This window comes from Chiloscyllium plagiosum, chromosome 25 (genome assembly GCF_004010195.1).
Source record: "Chiloscyllium plagiosum isolate BGI_BamShark_2017 chromosome 25, ASM401019v2, whole genome shotgun sequence".
Taxonomy (NCBI): domain Eukaryota; kingdom Metazoa; phylum Chordata; class Chondrichthyes; order Orectolobiformes; family Hemiscylliidae; genus Chiloscyllium; species Chiloscyllium plagiosum.
In genome coordinates this window covers 45,091,604-45,115,701 of record NC_057734.1, presented here as the reverse complement: position 1 = coordinate 45,115,701, position 24,098 = coordinate 45,091,604, and the positions used below count along the sequence as shown (strand labels likewise).

General features: G+C 42.3%; 1 protein-coding gene across 2 annotated transcripts in view; it reads right to left on the bottom strand.

Annotated features, from left to right (window-relative positions):
• Positions 1-6,106: 6,106 nt before the first annotated feature.
• The window catches only part of LOC122562819 (protein HIRA), a 107,495-nt gene continuing 89,503 nt past the window's right edge, over positions 6,107-24,098 (bottom strand). Inside the window, exons 20-25 of one of the 2 annotated variants that reach the window (XM_043716067.1) lie at positions 22,998-23,056; positions 17,565-17,670; positions 12,431-12,553; positions 10,128-10,291; positions 9,952-10,040; positions 6,107-7,204 (exon numbers count right to left, since the gene is read on the bottom strand). In XM_043716067.1, the coding sequence (XP_043572002.1) occupies positions 7,088-7,204; positions 9,952-10,040; positions 10,128-10,291; positions 12,431-12,553; positions 17,565-17,670; positions 22,998-23,056 (658 nt within the window). In that variant the 3' untranslated portion in view covers positions 6,107-7,087. The remainder of the gene's footprint in view (positions 7,205-9,951; positions 10,041-10,127; positions 10,292-12,430; positions 12,554-17,564; positions 17,671-22,997; positions 23,057-24,098) is intronic. The other variant, XM_043716069.1, reaches the window with a different exon arrangement.

Here is a 24,098-nt window from a genome sequence, read left to right as displayed (position 1 = left end):
AAATGAAAAAGGTCTGTAAAGGGCTTGGGTGCTTTCATTTTATTAAACTTACAAGCCATGTTCTCTTTAAAAAAAGGGTTTCCTTTGAATGTAGAGGTGTCTTTTTATAAACATTGCCCCCTAATTTTCCAGGCTATTAAAAAAAATACAATCAACCTTAAAAATGCTTTAATATGAACAAAGACATTATTCTTAGAAATAAAATGTTAAGCTAAAGTATGGTGAGATGGTAATGCACCAAAATAGGCAAATTGATCTGTTTAAAAGGAGAAAGCAACAAATTCTTTGTACTTTTTCCTCACCAGGTTTCTGCAAACACAAGGAAAATGTGAGGACTGCAGATGTTGGAGATCAGAGTCAAAAGGTGTGGTGTTGGGAAAGTACAGCTGGTCAGGCAGCATCCGAGGAGCAGGAGAGTCGAGATATCATGCATATACTCTTCATCAGAAGAGCTCATGCTCAAAACTTCGACTCCTTTGCTCCTCGGATGCTGCCTGACCGGCTCTGTGCTTTCCAGCACGACACTTTTTGACTCCTGTAAACACAACCTTTGTTTGTAAAATACAAAAAATGGAACCTTGTAGAATTCTTCCCAGTATGTGCTAGTAACTAATCAAGAGAATGGAAGACTGTCTAAGTAATAAGATGCCCCTTTTTTTGAAGATTCAATATCAATGTTTAACTGATCAGACAAATGATGAACCATTCTAAACTTCAGCAGAGGTGGTGAGATCTCCACCTTTTAAGTGTTTATATTATATTTGACGAAGACTAGAAAGCATGTTGCCATCAGTGAAAATACTAACATTTTAATACTCACCACCTTTATAATGTAGTAAAACATGCTGAGGAACTTCACTGCAACATCATCTGACAGGAAAGAATAACATTGTGACATAAGGTACTACTGGCTGGAAACTTGAGGCTTGGTAAAATAGGATGATGTGGAGTTGCAGGTGAATAATAATAAGACAATCTTAGTGAATCTTTTAACAAGACACCTTTCCTAATGACTTAGTAACTTCCATCTTGACGCTTATTAAAAAGGCCACCTTCATTCCAATGGTTGCGATTGGAAAATGTTGTTTCCGTTACAATGTGAAGTTCAAATGTGAAAGTGACTCCAAAGTGGACAAGGCAAGTGGAATCTTAGCATGGGTTGGAGGAAGATAGTCTTGGAAACAGCATGGGGGGAAACTGGTAAGCAAAAGGGTGGAAAGGTTGACATTGCGAGGGAACTTTCATCTGTGTCTAACCTGGATTGCAGTAATTTGGGATTAAAGCTTTGTGGATGAGCGCCTTTTTTTTTTAAACAGAAAAAACTGATTCCATCCCTGAGATAAAGAAGCATACAGTCAGAAGTTTAATGTACTGTAAACTGAAATTTACTCTTGGCTTGATTGCTGAGGAACTGAAATCTACATCTCTGCCACACCAGATAGCTGCGGTCTTGCAATGATATGTTGGCTACTGCTGCCCTCTGGTGGGAAACGTGTCAAGATGCTCCACTGCCAACATTCAGGTCCACTTTCAGGTTTGTGCAAGTGAGGGAAATAAGGGACAGAAGCCAACTTTAAAAAAAACACTTCCCAAATGAGAGAAATTGAACTGACTTTCTCTTACTGGCTGAGGTCACCCACGAAGGTCCTGTCTTCTTGACCTCTCTCCTTGCCTGATGCGTGGTGACTCTCATGTTAAACCACCATCAGTCCTCTCTCTCTCTCTCTCTCTCTCATCAAACAGCTGCTCTATGGTCCTCAGACTGTGGCAACAATTTTGCTTATGTAGTTCATGGAGGTTCTCAGCAAAGTAAAGAGAAATGGCGCTATCAAGAGGTACTGATTCAATAACAATTTGCTCACTGATACTCAGTGAGAATGTCGGGGTCACTACTCTCTACCTCCCATCAAAGCTTTGATCCCAATATGGCCAACAGTGCTAAATTCATGAGGTGTGATAATGACTCCCCAACACATCAAGGCAGCATTTACCAAGCACAGAAGTAATGATATCTAGCAAACGCGAAGTCAGTGGGAACTGGGGCAATCTTCACCAGTTGGAGGCTTACCTCAAAGAAAGGAAAGTAGTTGTTCAAGATCAGTTATTTCAGTCTACAAACAGCCTGCAAGGATTTCTCACACTTATGTTCCAGGCCCATGCATTTCTACCTGCTTTTTTAGTAATCTTCCCTCCAACAATGAGAATTGCCAATAAGAGACAATTTAACCACTGCCCTTGACATTCAACAATGTTATCAATGAATCCCCCACTATCAACATCATTGACCAAAGGTTCAACTGGACTCCGTATAAATACAGCAGCTATAAGAGCAGGTCAGAGGCTAGAAATACTGCTGCGAATAACCCACTTTCTGATTTCCCAATATCTGTCCACCACTTAAAAGGCACAAGTCAGGACTGTGATAGAATACTCCCCACTTACTGGGGTGACTGCAGCTCCAATAACACTCAAGAAGCTTGCCACCATCCAATCCAAAGCAGCCCACGAGATTGCTCCATCCAGAAACATCCATTCCTTCCACCACCGATGCTCAGTAGCAGTAGTGTGTGCTATCGATGATGCACTTCAGAAATCAACCAAACATCTTTAGACAGCACCTTTCAAACTCACAACCACTTCCATCTAGAAGGACAAGGACCACAGACACATTGGAGCACCACCACCTACAAGTTCCCCTCCAAGCCATTCATCATCCTGACTTGGAAATATATCACCATTCCTTCAGTGCTGTTCAGTTCCTTCAAAATCTTGGAATTTCCTCCCTAACACCATTGTGGATCTACCTACAGCACAGACTACAGCAGTTCAAAAGGGAACTCACCAACACTTTCTCAACGGCAACTCGGGACAAGCAAATTAAAACTAGCCCAGCCAGCAACACACATGTCCCACAATTGAATAATAAAAGCATAAGATCACTGACCATCACAATCTTCAAGACTGTCACTTCCGATACTGAAGCAACCATAATGCCTAATAGCAAGCCCTTGGTAACACTCGGGCGTAGGTTGATAAATGTAAAATTATACTTGCATTACACATGCACCAAGCAATAACTAACTCGAACAAGGGAGAATCCATCCAGGTCCCCATGACACTCAATTGACAGCCATTGCTGAATTGCTTTACCAGCAGCATCCTGGGGTTACCATGAATAGTAAACTTTACTGGACTCACCGACTGCACGAGCAATTCTTCTGCAAGTAATTCACCCCCAAACCAATGTCCAACATCTACAAATCTCAAGGAAGGAGACTAATGGAATACTCCCCATTTGCCAGGGATGAGTGTAAATCCAGCAACGCTCAAGAAACTCAGTACCAATCTGAGGCAAAGTACATGGCATCCATCACTTTAAACATCAAATCCCCCCCACCCACTCCACCCTGGCTGCAGTCTGGATCATCCACAAGGAGGACTGCAGCACCGCACCAAGGCTCCCTTGACAGTGTCTTCTGAATCCATGCCTCTACCACTTCGAAGGACGACAGCAGTAGACATGAGACAATCACCACCTGCAAATTTCCCTCCAAGTCACCTGTCGCTGCTCCTTCGCTGGGTCAAATTCCTGGAACATCCTCTCTAAGTGTAACTGCAGCTGAACAAGATGGTGGCTTACCAATTAGAGATGGGCAATAAATGCTGAGCTTGCGACATTTACATCACTGAAACAAATTAAGAGAACTATAATAGGGCATGTCACTTTGGAAATGTGAAGCTGAATGCGATTTACATGGAGTTCAAACAACTTAGGGGCACAGAAAAAGGAGGCTATTCAGGCCCTCAAACCTGCTCCAGTAAACCCTTCTTTAACTACAGATACAGAGTGATATTTCACTCAATATTGGAAAGACCAACCTTTTCAAAAATGCAAGGTATTTCTGTCAGGATCAATACCATTTACATCACAACTTTATGATTTGATTTACTGTCACTGGCACGCTACAATGAACAAGAAGGTAAAATATAGTGAATAGCTTCAACTGTCGCCACAATGTGGCACCATTCGAATACTTCACGAGTAAAAAGATAAAGCGGAAAGGAACTCCATCTTCACTCCGCTACCTCCACCATGAGTCGTAAGCTGGCTGACCAATGGCATCCGGGCCAGACCCACCAACAGAATCACCACTCTTCAGGCGTCATCTCTTCATCGCTGGGCCCACCCCACTGATGTTGACTCACGTGCAAGACCCACACATGCCCCACAACAAGGACCCATCAGCCCCAGTCTGTTGCCGCTGCTGCCTCACGAACAACCAGGCTACCCTGGCTCTAGGCCTACCACAACCAGGAGCTGCTGCCGTTGCCATGCTGATAACCAGGAGTCCCTACTTCAGGCCAACTGCAACCAGGAGACCCGAGCCCCGCTTCAGCTGCCTCCTCGCTGATAATCAGGAATCTCTACTCCGGGGGGCCTACTGCAACCATAAGTCTCAGGCTTTGCTGCCAGGCCAGGCTGCCACCTTGCGAAGAGTCCCACTCCAGCTGCTCCCCTCTGTGATGTCACCGCCAACAGGAAGACGGCAAAGTAAAAGGAAAACAAAAATGAAAGATAACAAAAAGGGTAAGGAAAGAAGGGAGGAAGTGGCTGCCTGCAGCAGACAGGCCCAAGAGCCTGAACCCTGCCAAAGCCGCCATGGAATATTTAGAGCTTATTCAACAAAAAAAGTTATCCAGTCAATTCCACTTTACAATATAGCACATTACAGTGATCAAGTTATCAATCGCTATCTCGCCTGACTTTAATTCTCAAATCTGAGGAAGATTAGACCTCGCTTAAAAGGGTTGACAGTTTGTCCAGTGTCCCCTAATGGGTCTTATTTATAGGACAGCCCATGGGTCATAGCCTGGGCATACTCTTACTTCTGTCCTTTTCTCTGCGAGTGCCTTAGCCATCGGGGGGAGAAATGATGATCATCCAAACACCCTCACCAATCCACCCACCGAAGTATTGTCACTAGCAATATCCCATTCTCTCCATTATTTTTCTTCCATAATCTCCCTGATTAGAAATCAGCAGTACCAACAGACAGATATTGTATTCAGATAATTTAGCTTCATGTAGTGTGATGCTGCCCACACAAGAAATATACCCACACAAGACTGTACGCAGAAAGCAAATAATGCTCCTGAAGTCCGTTCTGAGTACAGTGTCTCAATTTACTCCAGCAGTACGAGCGGAGTGGGAAGATAATAATGGTGCCAGAGAAAGCAGCACTGGGGGGAAGAGCGAGAGAGAGGGAGAGAGAGAGGGAGAGCACGCACGCGCTAAGTGAAAACAGGGCAAGACAGAGCATAACAAGGCAAAGCCAGGAGCAAGAGCTGACCGATACCCAGGGGCAGTGATGAAGGAGTATGATAAAGAGTACATTGATTCCAAGCAGATTGTATCAGGCAGTTGGATTAAAAGAAAAATCAAAGTGTAACATCACAGTGATCCAAGTGATTACTTGGTAAATATTTCTCATTATCTCAACTAGGAGCCAAGAAACTAAAAACTTCAATCATGGCAAATAAATTAATCATATGAGCAGTAACACTCAACACATCTAGAATCATTAAAGTTAAGATTAAATAAGGTACAACTAGATTGTACAAAGAAAAACCATGCTTTTTTAAGACTCTGATGAGTAGATAAGACCTACTGTTTGTAATTACTGCATCACATTGGAAGTCAAGATATTGCATGTGTCTTGGGAACCCCAAATGTGCATAGAGAATGTCTATTACTGAATTCAGTGTTTCTGAGCTTGAGGGGCAGCTGGAGTCACAATGGAGCTTTGTGAAGGATGTATTTCTTGGATCATACATTCCAGGAGGTTGTCACACCATAAGGTGTTGAGAACTCAGGATTGCAGAAGGGTTGCCATCCACAAGAGGTATGTGTGATGCAGTCAGTGGTCTGTAGCTTAAGGTTGAAACTTCAGAGTTCTGCTTTTAAGAGTTAGGACAGAGGGTGCTGTTGCTACGTTGCAATACACAGATCATAGTTGCTGACTTGATAAGACATTCAGGATATTGAAAAGTCAAATGTGAATCCTTGAGGTGCTTGTGGTTTCAAGACTGGGTTGCGGCTGCTCAATTGTAAACAAATCGATCAATTTGAGTTCCATTCAAAACTCAGATAGCTTTACTGTGATTTCAGTGTTGGTGCATTTATCATAATTTTAATTACTGTTCAAGTCAGCAGTATAATCTGTATTGTTTACCTAACCCAGTAACACATAAATAGACTTATTCCTACGTGGGAGATGCCTTCTCGGTGGAATTCTGGAAATCTAACAGGGAAAAACAGACATACAATATTCTATCTTTATTTTATAAAAATGAACAAAAAATTTGCCTGTATAAAGTTAAAAGGTACCAAAGGGTGGATTAGGTTTCTGTACAACTTTGCCATGTTCATGGTCACTCATTAGAATTTCTCTTTCTCGCATTCACACTTTTAACAATGACAGACAGTAAACAGATATGTAACTTAGTACATCAGGCAAAATGAAAACTACACTGTTAAAAGTCTGAACTCAGCGGCTCATCCTCTAACTGAGAAGACTCGAAGCCTGATGGCTTTCACATCGGTGTTGCCTTTCTTTTCCGTGGAAAGGAACAACCAGTAAACGGCTGAGTGTCATACAGCATTGGACTTGGTAGCTTATTGTGGGCACAGGGTGCGAAGTCACTCTATCTGGTAAGTAAGGGGACCAGTGTACATTACAAGTTGGGCAGAGTCATCAATCTTGGTCAACTCCAACCAAACACTGGGTGGAGCACTAGCCCCCTGGTCACCCACGTCCTGCAGTACCACTGCAAGTCAACTGTGTGTGCATGGACTGCACAGCCGCTAGTTGTGAAGTGATGCAATCAGACCAGCAACGCCGTTTCCATGAGAATGTCACAACCTGGAGTAGGCCAACTTGGTGGAACTAAACGCAGATGCCTCTCCCAGATCGAACCCCAAATCCTCAAGTCCATCTCTCCCAAACGGGTCACCAGCTGACCACAGCAAGTCTCCCCGAGAACTAGCACAGTCAGATCCTCAAACAAAAACAACTACAGGGTAGCGCTACTTGTCTTTCAGAAGGTCCAGCTGGTCCTGATACTCTGTGAAGAGTCTCTGGAATCGGAGGTTCTGTCCAATCACAGGGAGCATCTCCTTTAGCAGCTCTCTTTTCCGCAGTCCCTGCATTTGGAATGAAAAGACCTTTCACATAAATGCTCAATATCTGCAGCAGCTTTAATTTTTGCATCACTGGTTGGGAAGTCTAGGACTAGAGGATACGACTTTAAGTTGGAAGACCACAGCAACCAATCCCACACAGTCGCAGTACAGACTGCAACACACAATCTCTTACTCACATATATAAAACAAAAACTGCTGGAAAAACATAGAATGTAGGAGCACGAATAGGCCATTTGAAACTTAAACCTGCTCTGCCATTCACTATGATCATGACAGATCACACTATTCAGTACCTTGTTCCCACTTTCTCCCTTCACCCTTTGATCCCTTTCGCCCTAAGAACTGCATCAACTCCTTCTTGAAAACATTCAATATTTTGGCCTCAACTGCTTTCTGCAGTTCACCCCTTGTGAAAACATTTCTCATCTCCAAAGAACTACCTCTTATCCTTAGACTGTTACCCCTGGTTTTGGATTCCCGGACCCTATCCAATCCTCCTCGTCGTTCGGAACTCAATGGATTATAGTCCTAACTGATTCAATCTCTTCCCATAGTCAGTCTCACGACCCCAGCAATCAGGCCAGTAAAACTTTGTTGCACTCACTCCATAGTCAGAACATCTTCCCTCAGATAAGGAGACTAAAACTGTACACGATACTCCACATGTGGTCTTACCAAGGCTCCCAACAGTTGCAGCAGGATATCCCTGTTCCTGTACTCAAATCCTCTTGGTATGAAGGCTGACATACCATTTGCCTTCTTCTTTGCCTGCTACATCTGCATGGTCACTTTCAGTGACTGGTGTACAAGGACACCCAGATCTGATTGCATCTCCCACTTTCCCAATCTATCACCATCCTTTTAGTCTGCCTGTCAGTTTTTGCAACCAAAAATGGATAACTTCACATTAATCCGCAATATATTGTATCTGCCATGTACTTACCCACTTACTTAACTTGTCCAAATCACACTGAATCATCTTTGCAATCTTCACAGCATACACTCCTACCCAGTTTTGAGTGACCTGCAAACTTGGAAATCTGATAATTTCCTCATCTAAATCAATAATTCATCTGTTGTGAATAGCTGGGACCTAAACTCTGAACCCTGCGCCAGCCAGTCAGAAAAAGACCCCACTATTTTTGTTTCCTGTCTGCCAAACAACTTCTGGGAAAGAAATAGTTGGTGTTGAGATCAGCAGGACTTTCCTTTGGAACAATTCCAATGAAGAGTCATACCAGACTGAAATGTAACTGTCTCTCTCTCCCACTTTACACAGCTGCTGCCAGACCTGCTAGATTTCTCCAGTAGTTTCTGTTTGTACATCAGATTTCCAGCATCCGCATTTTGCTTTTAATCTGGAACACAGTCACAGGGCAGACTGCAGCACACAATCCCCCACACACAGTCAGAGGGCCGACTGCAGCACACAATCCCCCACACACAGTCACAGGGCAGACTGCAGCACACAATCCCCCACACACAGTCACAGGACAGACTGCAGCACACAATCCCTGACCCACAGTCACAAGACAGACTGCAGCACACAATCCCCCACACACAGTCACAAGACAGACTGCAGCACACAATCCCCCACACACAGTCAGAGGGCCGACTGCAGCACACAATCCCCCACACACAGTCACAGGGCAGACTGCAGCACACAATCCCCCACACACAGTCAGAGGGCCGACTGCAGCACACAATCCCCCACACACAGTCACAAGACAGACTGCAGCACACAATCCCCCACACACAGTCACAGGGCCGACTGCAGCACACAATCCCCCACACACAGTCACAGGACAGAGTGCAGCACACAATCCCCCACACACAGTCACAGGACAGACTGCAGCACACAATCCCTGCCACACAGTCACAGGACAGAGTGCAGCACACAATCCCCCCACACACAGTCACAGGACAGAGTGCAGCACACAATCCCCCACACACAGTCACAGAGCAGACTGCAGCACACAATCCCTAACCACAGTCACATGTTTCAGTCCTACACCTGCCTTTCCCTCTTAAACAATGACTACGCATCTTGACACAGCAAATTTTGCTGAGATTAAGATAAATAGAACAAAGTATTTAACACCTAATTTTTAATGCAAAAATATTTCCTGATATGCCGTTGAAGTAGGATGAACAGTGGTTGGATCTGGGAAGAAAGGCAAATGACATGTCCCAGTCCATTTGGGAACTGGTTAAAATTGGACCTTTACCTTCCCTATTTTCTCCCTCCATACAAAACCACATTCTCAGCTGAAGATACCTAGCTAGAATATGGTTACACTAACACTTACAACTCCTCAGTGGTAATTTATGTTTGGCTCCTTCACAGGGAGTTTTAAATATGTGAATGTGTTTTGTTCTCAATGCTAATAAGTACTTCCAGGAGAGTAACCATCAGAAGTAGGAAGTCTCCAAGTTTCCTCCTGGCCAAAGGTGGTCAAGGTCATTTGTCAACCCATAACACATAACCTTGTTGAGATCAGCTACCTCCATGTGGGGGTTTCCTGGTCTTGTTCCAGTAAATTGCTTACTGAGCAAAACAAAATAAAAACTCAGCAGCACACACAGCAGTATTTCTGAAATTATGCAGACCTAACAACTGTCTTGCTTTAAAAGTACTGGTACATTCTGACGATGTACATAATAACTGCACTACATACCACTGTTTTACTACTGTTATCACACAGTGGGAATCTCTGCCTGATGTGTTAAATGATCCTAGTGCTTACCAAGACAGTTGACTCCCACTGACTACTGGAAGAGCTGTGAACAGGGCCCAGCAAATCTTTGCACAGCTCCCTTAAGCGAGGCTCGTATCCTGCAATTAGACACAATTGTTAGCAGAGTACCTGTGTAAAAAAAAAATCAACGAAACCAAGGCAAAACACTTGAGAAACAAGACTACCTTCATTTACTAAATAGCGGGTGTAGATGAGAAGCCAGTGACGGTATTCCTGGCTAGATTTTAGTGTCATTGCAGCTGCCACCTGATTTTCCAGATAAGCCAGCGTCGTCCCTCGCTGTAAGACATGAGGCATTGAGGAGAGTCTGGCAGCCTGGCGTCCAGCACTAGAAAATACAGAGATTGACTTTACAGCTCACCGGCACTGAAATCACATCCTTGGCACAATCTGAGTTGTGGACATTTTTGTCCTTATCCTTCCACATAAAGATCACAGGGCCCAGAATTTTACTTTCCACGGGAGGGTTTTCTTAGGGGATAACCTGTAGAATTTCCCAGATGACCCTCCCATTGGTCTCTAGTCTGCCCCTGACTGCTTTATACATCTATGCGGTGGAAGTGAAGTCATTGTCAGCTTCAAATTTAAGGCTGGTGGAAGGAGACCGGCGAGGCCACTTGCAAGTGAAGTAACCTGCTCAGGCCACAGGCTGAAAAGTGAAGCTGTGCCTTTTCCATGGTCAAATCTTCCGAATCCTCTTCCTGCCTTTCAAGGTCTGCTTCCCGTTCCTAGGGAAGAAGGGTAGCAATGGTCTGTTCAAGGAAGAACATCCATTGGTATTCCCACAATAATCAGTGAGAACAGGCCTTGTTGCACCATTTGACTTACAGTGAAGGAACACAAATTGCAGCACCACCAATGCATATTCCTTTGTATCGCCTTGCAAACATCTTGAGGTGCAAGGTCACTTCAGGAAGTTGATGGTAAATTCCCTGTTTCAGAAATTGCTCACACAAGTGCACAATCACGTAGATTACTAAACTTAGTGATCTTGGACTAAGCCCCACTCTCTACAACTGGATCCTCAATTTCCTGACCCACAGGTCGCAATCAGCGACAAACACTAAACACTGGAGCCCCCCAACGGTGCATACTCAGCCCCCTAATGTACTCACCGTATACCCATGATTGCATTGCCAAATACCAGACTAATGTCATTTACATGACTTGTCCCACCTGTCAATCTTCCTTCCCACCTATCTGCTCTCTGACCTATCACTTTTACCCCCTCCTCCATCCACCTCTTGCACTCTCAACTAACTTCTCGCCAGCCCCACCACCTCCCATTTATCTCTCCACCCCTGAGGCTTCCAGCCTCATTCCCGATGAAGGGCTTCTGCCTGAAATATCAATTTTCCTGCTCCTCGGATGCTGCCTGACCTGCTGTGCTTTTCCAGCACCACTCTAATCTTGACTATAATGCCATTTACAAGTTCACTGAAGATACCACCAGTCGGTTGAATCTCAGATGACGACAAAACAGACTACAGTCGGGAAGTGGAAGACCTGGAAAAATGGTGCATCGAGAACAACCTATCTCTCAATGCCGGCAAAATCAAGGAACTAATTATTGACTTTCAGCAGGATGTCACTCGTGCACCCCTACATATTAACAGCACAGAGGTGGAACGAGTGGAGAGTGTCAAGGTCCTGTTAGTGGTCATCCAAAACAAGCTTTGTTGGACTCTTCATGTAGACGCACTGGTTACAAAGGCCCAACAATGTCTCCTCTTCCTCAGGCAACTGAGGTAACTTGGCATGACGGCGAATACCCTTGCCAACTTTTATAGGTGAACCATCGAGAGCCTTCTGTCTGGATGTATCACCACCTGGTATGGCAACTGTACCATTCAAGATCGGAGATGATTACACAGAATAGTGAACTCGGCCTGGACAATAACAAAGGCCAACCTCCCATCTATAGAATCCATCTACCAGGCCCACTGTCAAGGAAAGGCCGCCAGCAATCTCAAAGATCCATCCTACCCTGGCAATGCTTTTCTACAACCTCTACCATTGGGGAGAAGGTACAGAAGCCTGAACACACACACCAGCCAGTTTCGAAACAGTTTCTAGCCTACTGTTGTTAAAATACTGAATGGACTCTCAAACTCTTAACAGTCACCTCTACCTGTGTTTTAGTTTTGGCCACAGTTTACCTATTATTTACTTATCTATGCTACTTAACTATGTGATCTGCCTGTATTGTTCGCAAGATAAAGCTTTTCACTGTGCCTTGGTACATGTGACAATAAATAAATTCAAAATCATTCAAATCAAACTGGAAATCAGTACAATCACAATGCAGAAGTTCATGAGGAATAAATATGACCACTTCTATAGAAAATATATTGGACGAATGTTTCTAATCAAAAACTTTGGAAAGATTAACAAATAAATTCAAATAACGTTATGCTAGTTGTCTCTTTACTGCATTGATGGACAAATCAGCAATGCAGCCACTTACTTTATTCCGCAGCCTTGTACTGTGGCCAATGGACCTGAGCACAACATGGCCTCCTGAGAAGTTAAACAGCTGCGGTAATCTGCACACTGAACCAGTGAGTCCTGTTTGTCCGAGATCAAATTCCTGAGAAGTAAAGCAATGCAAATGAGACAAAAGGCCTGAAGGTGAATAACACAAGTTGATCTTATTGGACTGTATCACCCCTGGTTTGGTATCAGATCATTCACAAAGGTTGTGAAACATAACCTAATAAAAAAAGATCAGTCACACAAATAGATAAGGGGCCTACTCTTCCATCTGTATATCATGGTGATATCTTTTCCCAGGAAAGAATAACTGGACACTTACTTTGTCCTCTTACTGGTTCTTATTGTTCAGTGCAGCTGAGTTGAACTGAGTTGCATTTGTACTTATTGAAGTATAGAAGTATTAAAATTTGCTAATGCTCTTTGGGTCAGTTTAAACTGATTCAGCAGGAGGATGAGAACTAAAATTGTAGTTCACGTATACGGGAGGTTGAGAGTAGTGAAGTCAGAATTAAGACTTCAAGATCGCAAGAAGGCACCGGCAAGCAAGAAGTTGGTTTGAAATTGCATTATGGGTTGGTACCTGAGATTTCGATGTTGTGGCCATTTCAGAGACATGAGTAGAGCAGGGACAGAAATGATTATTGTAGCTTCTGGGATTTAGATTCATTAAGAATAGAGAATATGATAAAAGAGGGGGTGGTGTGGCACTGTTAGTCGAGGACAGTATTACAATTGCAGAAAGGACGTTTGAGGACTCTATGAGGTAGTATGGGCTGAGATTAAAAACAGGAAAGGAGAGGTTACCCCATTGGGAGTTTTCTATAGGCCTTCAAATAATTCAAGAGATGTAGCGAATAGAAAAGCAAAGATGATCCTCAGTAGGAGTGAGAGTGACAGGGTAGTTGTTATGAGAGACTTTAACTTTCCAAATATCGACTGGGAATACTACAGTTTAAGTACTTTAGATGGGTCAGTTTTTGTCCAATGCGTGCAGGAGGGCCATGTAGACAGGCCAACAAAGGACGAGGTCACGTTAGATTTGGTACTGGGTAATGAGCCTGGCCAGGTTTTAGATTTGGAGGTAGGTGAGCACTTTGGTGATCATGACCATTAGTCTATTATGTTTACTTTATTGATGGAAAGGGATAGGTACATATTAGCATGCATAGGATGAGGAATGAAACTGCAGAGGATGGGCACAATTGAAATGTGGAGCTTATTCAAGGAAAGCTACTGCGGGTCCTGATAAGTATGTACCGGTCAGGCAGGAGTCAACTAAGGAAGTTGAATCTCTTGTCAAGAGGAAGAAGTGTTATACTAGGATGAGATGTGATGGCTCAGTTAGGGCGCTTGAGAGTTACAAGTTAGCCAGGAAAGATCTAAAGACAGAACTAAGAGGAACCAGGAGGAGATACAAGAAGTCGTTGATGGATAGGAAAACCCTAAGGCTTTCTATAGGTATATCAGGAATAAAAGAATGACTAGAGTAACAGTAGGCCAATCAAACATAGTAGTGGGAAGGTGTGCATGAGTCAGAGAAGATAGGAGAAGCACTAAATGAATATTTTTCATCAGTATTCACACTAGAGAAAGACAATGTGGTCGAGGAGAATACGGATATACAGGCTACTAGACTAGATGGGATTGAGGTACATAAGGACGAGGTGTTAGCAATTCTGGAATGCGTAAAATGTTTAAAAAAAAAGAATCCACTGGGTCAGATAGGATTTATCCTAGGATTCTCTGGGAAGCCAGGGAGGACATTGCCAAGCCTTTGGCTTTGATCTTTATGTTGTCATTGTCTACAGGAAAAGGCTGGAGGTTAGCAAATGTTGTTCCCTTATTCAAGGGGTGTAGAGACAACCCTGGAAATTATAAACTTGTGAGCCTTACTTCAGTTGTGGGTAAAGTGTTGGAAAGGATTATAAGAGATAGGATTTATAATAATCTCGAAAGGAATAAGTTGAATAGGGATAATCAACACAGTTTTGTGAAGAGTAGGTCGTGCCTCACAAACCTTTTTGAGAAGGTGATCGAACAGATGGAAGAGGGTAAAAGTGGTTGATGTGGTATGTATGGATTTCAGTAAGGTGTTTGATAAGGTTCCCCAAGATACCGAGGCATAGGATCGAGGGTGATTTAGCAGTTTGGATCAGAAATCAGCTCACTGAAAGAAGACAAAGGGTGGCGGTTGATGGGAAATGTTCAGCCTGGAGTTCAGTGTACTGCAAGGATCTGTTTTGAGTCCATTGTTGCTTGTCATTTTTAAAAATGACCAGGATGAGGGCATAGAAGGATGGGCTAGTGAATTTGCGGATGACACTAAAGTCGGTAGAGTTGTGGATAGTGACAAAGGATGTTGTAGGTTACAGAGGGACATAGATAAGCTGCAGAGCTGGGCCGAGAGGTGGCAAATCGAATTTAATGTGGAAAAGTGTGAGGTGATTCACATTGAAAGGAGTAACAGGAATGCAGATTACTGGGCTAATGGTAAGATTCTTGGTAGTATAGATGAACAGAGAGATCTTGGTGTCCAGGTACATAGATCCTTGAAAGTTGCCACCCAGGTTTGTATTTGTGTCTGTAGACTTCGACATATATGCAGTGACACATTCACTGGTCATTCACCTGTGAGGATCCAGTGTAGTGCAATTACACGGAAAGGCCAATCTGTTATCTTTACAAACAGCACCAATGTGCTGGCCGCAAAACAGACTGTTTTTAGTAAGGGAAACTCCCAGGCATATAAGGTATTTAAATCTGATTCAAATAAATACTCCAGTGTGCTATTTATGATGCTTGACTGCTGTGTTTGGTCTATTTGAAAGTACAGTTCAGTTACACTTCCCCAGTTACTCAAATCAGATCGGTGGTTTCAGTCAGATATTTTCAGATCTGCTTCGGATCATTCATCACAAGATTCAATTTAAAATGATTAATGGCATTTTAAAAATGCTATTAAAAATCCCCATCAAAGCAAATAGAAGACCAAAAAGATTCTGGAAGTACTTAGCTGCACTCTTATAACAAAAATGACATGTTCTGACCATCCTGATACCACTTGTGCAGTTGGGCTGTGTTCTCATAGCAGTTACACATAGATTGGTAAAAAAAAAAACTATCTCAAAGCTTTGACTCAAAAGGATTGAGCTGTATGCATTTTGTTATCAAGGAGGGGACCTTCCTCCTAACAAAATGGTCATGGGTACAATCAACAATCATCATTCCACAACCCATGAGCAGTGAGAACAGCTGTGCTGCACCGATCTGCATCAAGACTTTGAATCCTAATCAGTGAACACCAGGGAATTGGGTATTACTCGGTAGGAAAGTATTTGCAGGAATATGCAGAACTAATTGGGTACATCCTTCAAAGAATGAACATTGGCACATAATGCTAAAGAACCTCTGATGCATGTTAGAAAGCATAGAGATCCCAACAACATAATTAGTTTGCCACACTATTTCTCCACCTCTACCCGATTATAACTCCAAGTTATAATGTCAATGTCCCTATTCACTGAAGTATTAATATATTCACTGCCCAACATAGGGGCGGCATGGTGGCTCAGTGGTTAACACTGCTGCCTCACCACGCCAGGGACCTGGATTCGATTCCAGCCTCGGTCAACTGTCTGTGTCAAGTTTACGCATTTAGATTCCCTACAATGTGGAAACAGGCCATTTGGCCCAGCAAGTCCACACCGACCTATCAATGAGTAACCCACCCTGACTAATGCACCTAACACTATGGGTAATTTAGCATGGCCAATTCACCTAAACTGCACATCTTTGGATTGGGGGAGGAAACACAAGCAGACACGGGGAGAATGTGCAAACTCCACAAGGGCAGTCGCCCAAGGCAGGAATCAAACCCGGGTCCCTAGTGCTGAGAGGCAGCAGTGCTAACCACTGAGCCGCCCATTCCCTGTGTTTGCATGGGTTTCTTTTGGGTGCTCCAGTGTCCTCCCACAATCCAAAAATGTGCAGGTTAGGTGAATTGGCCATACTAAATTGCCTATAGTGTTCAGAGGTGTATAGGTTAGGTGCATTACTCAGGGGTAAATGTAGAGGGGAATGGGTTTGGGTGGGATGCTCTTCAAGGGGTTGGTGTGGATTTGTTGGACCAAAGGGCCTGTTTCAACAGTGTGGGGATTTGATGATTCTATAATTAGTGGTTACCCTTTTAGAACAGAGATAGAGATGGAGATGCTATCTCTCAGAAGGTTAAGCAAATTTGGAACTCTGCCTCAGAAAGAGATTGAGGAATATTATTAAGGTGGGGTAGATAGTCTTGGATTCTTGGGAAGCAAGGGGAATGGGTATCAGGGGTAAATAGAAATATTAAATTCAATATACAAACAGATCAGCCATGACCTTCGAGGGGTTCAATTCTGGTCTTCCTGCTATAGGAAAGATGTTGTTAAACTTGAAAGGGTGCAGGAAAGATTGGAGAGTTTGAGCTGTAGGGAGAGGTTGAATAGATTGGAGCTTTTTTTCCCTGAGGCATCAGAGGCTCATAGAAGTTTATAAAATCATGAGGGGATGGGTAGTGTGAATTGCCAGGATCTTTTTCCCAGGATAGGGGAGTCCAAAACCTGAGGACATAGGTTTAAGCTAAGAGGGGAAAGATTTAAAAGGGACTTGGGGACAATTGTTTCATGCAGAGGGTGTGTTTATGGAATGAACTGCCAGCGGTGGTGCTGGAGGTTTGTAAAACTACAACATATGGGCCAAATGCTGGCAAATGGGACTAGATTAATTTAGGATATCTGGTTGGCATGGACGGGTTGGATCAAAGGATCTGTTTCCATGCTGAATGGCCCACTCCTGCCCCTAATCATATATTATTATGTGATAATGAGTACTCAGTATACACAGTATGTAAATGATGAATGATGAGATCCAGTTTACTAAAAATAAATTGATAGTGCCATACATTTATCAATTACCAAAATGTCTTTTACAATACCCACCCTCCCAGCCATGCAAAATCCCCATTGAACGAGCAGTATTTATCTCTAAACTTAAGATTAAGTGCAAAGGTTGCCTGTCACCAAAATATCAAAATTCAATTTGAGACCAATCAAACCATTAATCCTTACCATGTGCATAGGGAAGTGTTAAAGCAGTATGACTTGCCGTTGGACAGGGTGACCACTGGGACACCATGGTGTGTAAGCAGCGATTGTGTTATAGTGGTATCGTTACCTGCAGACAAAAGGTCAGATACATCAAAGCTTAGCCACAATCTTAATAAAACACACAGTTTTCAAAATCAAGAGACTACATCAGTGGGGCTCACACAACATGCAGGACGACTACACTGCATTCATCATTCAGTAAACTGGGCCACATTCTCTCATACATGGTCAGGGGTGGCAATGCACTCAGGAATATTTTGTACTAAGCCCTGATGTATAACATCTTATATTAAGGATTACTGTACATTCCACAATATTGCACCTTTGATGCTGGCCTGAGAGTAGAGTAAATTTTGTAATGCTATTGTCTGCTTTTATTGTGCATTCCGTATTATAGCAAATGTTTCTTGTTTAGTCCAATCTATTTTGTATTAAAACCACTCTGTCTCATGAATTCCACAGTCTAGAAGCAGAACATCATAAATGTGATAGATTCATGTTATCCCTCCTACATTTAGCCAACACTCCTTATTGCACACAAGGGTTCAAACTTACACATTGTCTAAATCAGTTCTCCACCACAGCGTTTGACAGGCGCCTACAAGACACTTCACTTTAATAGCCAGTGCTGATTTTGGAATCACTAAAACTAGGTTTTTCTCATGGATAAGATTGTGGCAGTTAAGTCTAGGTTGCAAGTGAAACTTGTTATTGGCAATACACCATGACAATAACGCAGTCATAGGTATTGTCAAATTTTGCAACTTAAGAGAGTGCCTATCGACACTGTTATGACTATGGCAGCTCTTTGAAGGACCTATGCTGCTTCTCTACAGATTGAATTTATGGGCAATGATACCACTAGATGGAGCATTGCAGTACACAAGTGCAAAAAAGAGAGAGAGACAAAGCTGTGCTTGAGTAATTGGGACAGAAACAATTGGGGTCGCACCAAAAATCATTCCAACCAGCAAACAAATAGCCAGATCACATTACATTTCTTACATTAAATTCTAAATTAGTAATATTGTGGAAAACACAGCAACAGTTTGTAAATGTCTTTGCAGATCAGCACTTCTGCTGACTGTTAAATAGCTTAGACTCTGTACAGGTGCAGTACGATGTTGACTGACAATTAAGTCTTTTCATTGAAACTACAGACTCTTGTTGCAACAACATTTACAAACTGATTACTATCATTACTGTGTTTTTACCAAATGTTACCACTGGTTCAAAATTCAATATTATTTTGGCATCACTTCACCGGTGCAACGGCGTGTGTGCATATGGATCATGGTAACTATCTGCATTAGGAACAGAGATCGTTTCCTTTAATGCCATAACTTTTTTACCAAGTATATTTCCGATTCCCTTTTGAATATTAATACGGAATCTACTTCCACCACCCTGTCAGGCAGTTCATTGCAGATGATACAACTTTTTCTTTTAGCATAACAAGTGCATCTCCACTCTGGCCATTAACAATTACCTTAAATTTGATATTCACTGTCAAGTACAGATGGCTTTGCCTGCAACTTTTTTTTTAAATTGTCAATGTTCTCCAGCCGGCAATGGTCACGTTTTGAGAACAAATTTTTCAAAATTATTGATTGAACCATTGCAAATCACCAAAGGCAACTGACAACTTCCTCATTTGCCGATGTTAAGGAGATCAGTCTGCCAACTACTCTATAGCGGGGACATTCCTTGGTAATTTGCAGCATTGTTTCTATCTCTCCACTAGTGCAAAAACAGTTTGTAAGTGAGGTCCTGGATTTTCTTGAACCTGTTTAGCAAGGACTATTTTCACTGTGGGTGTACCAGTTGGTGAGTTTGTGTTCCCCATTCCTTGATCCAAAGGATATTGGCTGGTGGATGTCGCTCAGGAAATGTGCTCTATACAGGGTGTCAAGATGGAAGGTGAGGAAAATGGAAGATTGCATTTCGTCCAGCCTCTTTCATGACAGAAGGGTATCGAAAGCACTTCGTAGCCAACAAAACACTTTAAATTCAGTCGTCACTGTAATTTGGCAAAGGCAATAGCCAGTTTGGGGATTTCACAGACAACAAAGTAATCATCAGAAACTGATAATTATCACTGATATGCTCCTTGCTCTGCTTTAATGCAGTGTTGTTGGATCTTTTATATCTGTGTGTGCGCGCGCGCACGCATGGGGAGTTCGGGGGGGCATTTAAAAGCCAGCAGCATCTCTGACACAGATTCTATACTTCTATGCTCAAGTCATGTAGAGGAAATGGAAAACGACAAACTCCTGACTCAGATGTGATTAATTGAGCAACCGTGACGGAGGAGAACACAATGTCTCTAATCTTGTCATAACAATTACATTTTTGGCAATAACACTTTGGGTCCATAATACTCAATATAAGACTGGGCTTTTCACCGAAAGTGCCAAATGATGGAAAATGCCAAAATATGTAATTTATCAAATACAAAACAAAATCTTTTCTGAACTAATATCTTACATCTAGTAATATGTTCCAGAACATATTTTGTCCCAAGGTATAAATTCAACTGAAGAATACAGACAACTGAAATTATGAGTCCAGGGTTTACCCACAAGACCACTCCAAATACTAAAAGCTGTCAGGGCAGGTGATCAAAGGTCCTTAGATTCCTGTTATACCAGGGAACCTCAATGATTTGCGTGAGAATGTTTGGGTGGAACTGTTCTCCTCATGTGAAGATTTAAGTCCTTTATTTCATTGTACAGAGTTACTGACTGCTCCAAACACTAGCATTTTGTTTGATAGGCTATGTAGTTGTTGCTGTAATGTAAGAAATAGGATAGCCAGCTTGCATACAGAAATGTTCCTCAAATACAGCAATAAGATAATCACCAGCTAATTCGTTTGGTCAGGATTTGATGGAAACCTGCTATTTAGCTGGATTTGTCTTGGCTTGGAGTGTTTCTGCTCTTCTTTATTTGGAAATGGGTTGTTAGGATGCCTCAGTTAAATCTGCTTGTAAAACTGCCAGGCTAGAAAACTCTGGGAACAGGAAGCCATATGGGGTGATGGAGAACCAGAGGGCTTGGCCTGTAAACCAAGGTGTACATGTCAACAATTCAATGTCTGCTAGTTATCTGTGATGTGGTGCTACGGTACTGGTTGGTGGGGGAAAGGAGGTGATGATGTGGAGGAGGATATTAAGAACAGTGTTTGCTTTCCTCAAGCTTAATTTGATTGCTGAGAAACAGATGCACAGGAAATGCAGAGGAAAATACAAAAAAGAACTGAAACTGCACTGGCAAAAAAAAGACAGCCATTTTATTTTGAGTAATCAAAGCAGCTTGCTGGGTGTCATTACAAACCAGGTGTAATTGACAAACAGCCCAGTGAGGTCTCACTTGACTGAGATTATCCAAGGTTAAGGGAAAGGAACTAAAGGTATAGCCTTGTCCAATCCATTCCATAGAAAGAGAATCACTTGAGTTATTAATAAGGCAAACATGCCTACTCTTGCGAATGTAGAAATTGCTGTCATTTGGTTAGCATGAAGACTGCCTTCTCACTAAAATAAGTGAGAGACAAGCCCTCAGAAAAAGTGGTAGTGAAAAGAAATCGTGAATGCTAACCTTTATACCATCCGAATATTGAAGGAAGCTTTATTCCTGAATTGAACTGTTTCAGACTCCATATTTTCCCAATATAAATACCCCACTCACCTTCACCTCTGTATACTGTCCACATTTGACCTACCACAGCATTTATTTGCCCTTAAACACTGAGAGTACACTTAGAGTCATAGAGATGTACAGCATGGAAACAAACCCTTCGGTCCAACTCATCTCTGGCATCTCAACAACCGATTATTTCAATGATCTTCCACATTAACTCTAACTTGGGCAAAACTCCGGTACATGCATCCTATTCAAGATCTACTTTAAACATTCATTAAACTCAAAATAGTAACTGTTTCTCGTCACAGATTTTCTCCAGCACCTTCAATTTTTATTTCAGATTTGCAGCATCTGCAATATTTTACTTCTTTTGGACCTTTCCAAGTTGAATCCCGCTTGCCCATCATCTCTGCTATGCCAACCAAACTCCTCCAACTCCCCAACACATTAAGTTTAAACTCCCTGTCTTGATCTTGATTTTTGTTTTTAAAAAATGGTCTTACCCACTCTCCAGCTCAGAAATTGCTTTAGTCACATTTTCCATATATCAAATGTGCTTCTGATTCAGATCACTTTTTTTGCTTCATTGCCTTTAGCTGCATGGGACCTACTTTCTATAATTCCCTTCACAAATCCCTCATCATCTTCACCTTTTTCCTCCATTAAAATCCACCCTTCAACTATAATTTTGGTGACTTCCAATTGCTCCCTTTTCTGGCTCAATTCCCATATCCTTTCTGTGAAGGGCTATATGAAACGCTTTAAGACACTTTATGAATACATATTTAAGACACTTTATGAATACACATTATAACATCTGTTGTTGATGACTACTTATGAAAACTGCAGTCCAGCTGTAAAGATAAAAAGTATTGAAATGAGCCCAAATAGTACATTATATAAAATGTACTTTCTCCCCACCCCCACCTTCCTCTCATTCATCTCTCCACCCTTCAGGCACTCTGCCTGTATTCCTGATGAAGGGCTTTTGCCCGAAACATCGATTTTATTGCTCCTCGGATGCTATCTGAACTGCTGTGATTTGCCAGCACCACTAATCCAGAATCTGGTTTCCAGCATCTGCAGTCATTGTTTTTACCCATTATATAAAATGGAAGGGTGTTACATGATACAGGGAAATGAAAAGAAATTGGCTATAACAGAAAAGAAAGACTGATGGATTGAATAGTTGACCCTTATGCCACAGTGAAGCTGCAACTTTACAATATTAACTGGAAAAGCTTTATGAACAGAAAGCATTAATGTACTGTTCAGGAATCTGAGCTGTGGGTTGGAACCATTTTCCTGAATTTTGCCCCTGAATTCAGAAGTTGCACCAGGAAGTTCTTGAGTCCACGTATCTGAATTCAGCATAATGCTCAAGACAGCAAGGATTCAGGTTGAAACAGAATAGTAAAATGGACTAACCCAACTGTGAGAATGTGTCACATGTGATCAAATGAAAAATAGAAGTTTCAGAACACGAGATCATTGCAGGGAAACAGAAGATGGTTGAGGAAGAAAAATGGGAGGAGTTTCTACTTAAATCTTTGTCACAAATGTCATACCTAAAACAAAGAACCGCAGATGCTGGAAAACTGAATTAAAACGATTTTTGAGAAACTCAGCAGGTCTGAGAGAAACAGAGTTAATGTCTTGAGTCCAGTGACTCCATATCAGCAGAAGTTCATACCTACTTTTAAAGTTAAGAGTACAAAATATGAATAAATAGAAATCAAAGCCGAAGTACCTGATAATATAGTGATTAGAGACTCATCTTTCACCAATACACTCTGCTTCTTTGCATCCCTGGAAAAACAATAAAACAAAATTCAATTGAAGATTCTGAAACATACCCAACAGGTTGAAGAGTGGCAAAGTATAATCTCATTATTTAAAAAAGGAGAGGAAAAATCAGCAATTACAGATCAGCTGGCCTAACATGGATAGTCAGAAAGATACTGGAGTCTATTACAAATAATGTAATAACAACACTTAGAAAACAGCAATGAAGTTACATAAAAGCCAAAATGCATTTACGTAAAAGAAATGATATTTAACAATAGAAGGTTTTGAGCAGAATTGATAAGGGAGAACCAATGAATGTGGTGTATTTGGGTTTTCAGAAAGCTCTTGATGTAGTAGCATTTTAAAAGTTATTGTGCAAAATCAAAGCACATGGAATTGGTGCAATATGATAGTATGGCCTGAGAACTGGTTAGCACACAGGAAACAGAGTTGGAATGCACAGAAACAGACCTTTCGGTACAATGCATCCATTCCGACCAGATATCACAGCTTAATCTAGTCCCATTTGCCAGCTCAGGGATGGACAGGGCTGGCAGCTTAAATGTTCCAGAATATAAATGCTACAGAAAGGATAGAAAGGGGGGGGGTCACAAGAGAGAAGGGGGAGTAGCATTTTTGATAATGGATAGCATTATGGCTGTACTTAGGGAGGATATTCCTGTGAATAATCACTATGATATCCCAGTCCCATGTTTCTAACCATGCCCGGAGTTCATCCGCCTTCCCTGTTAGGCCTCTTGCACTGAAATAAATGCAGTTTAATTTATCAGTCCTACCTTGTTCTCTTGCTGGAACAGCACAGCAGGTCAGGCAGCATCCAGGGAACAGGAGATTCGACGTTTCGGGCACAGGCCCTTCTTCAGGAATGAGCAGAGAGTGTTCAGCAGGAGAAGATAAAAGGTAGGGAGGAGGGACTTGGAGGAGGGGCGTGGGAAATGGGATAGGTGGAAAGAGGTCAAGGGGAGGGTGATAGGTCGGAGTAGGATGGAGGCGGAGAGGACAAGAAGAAGACTGCAGGACAGGAAGGCGGTGCCGGGCTGGA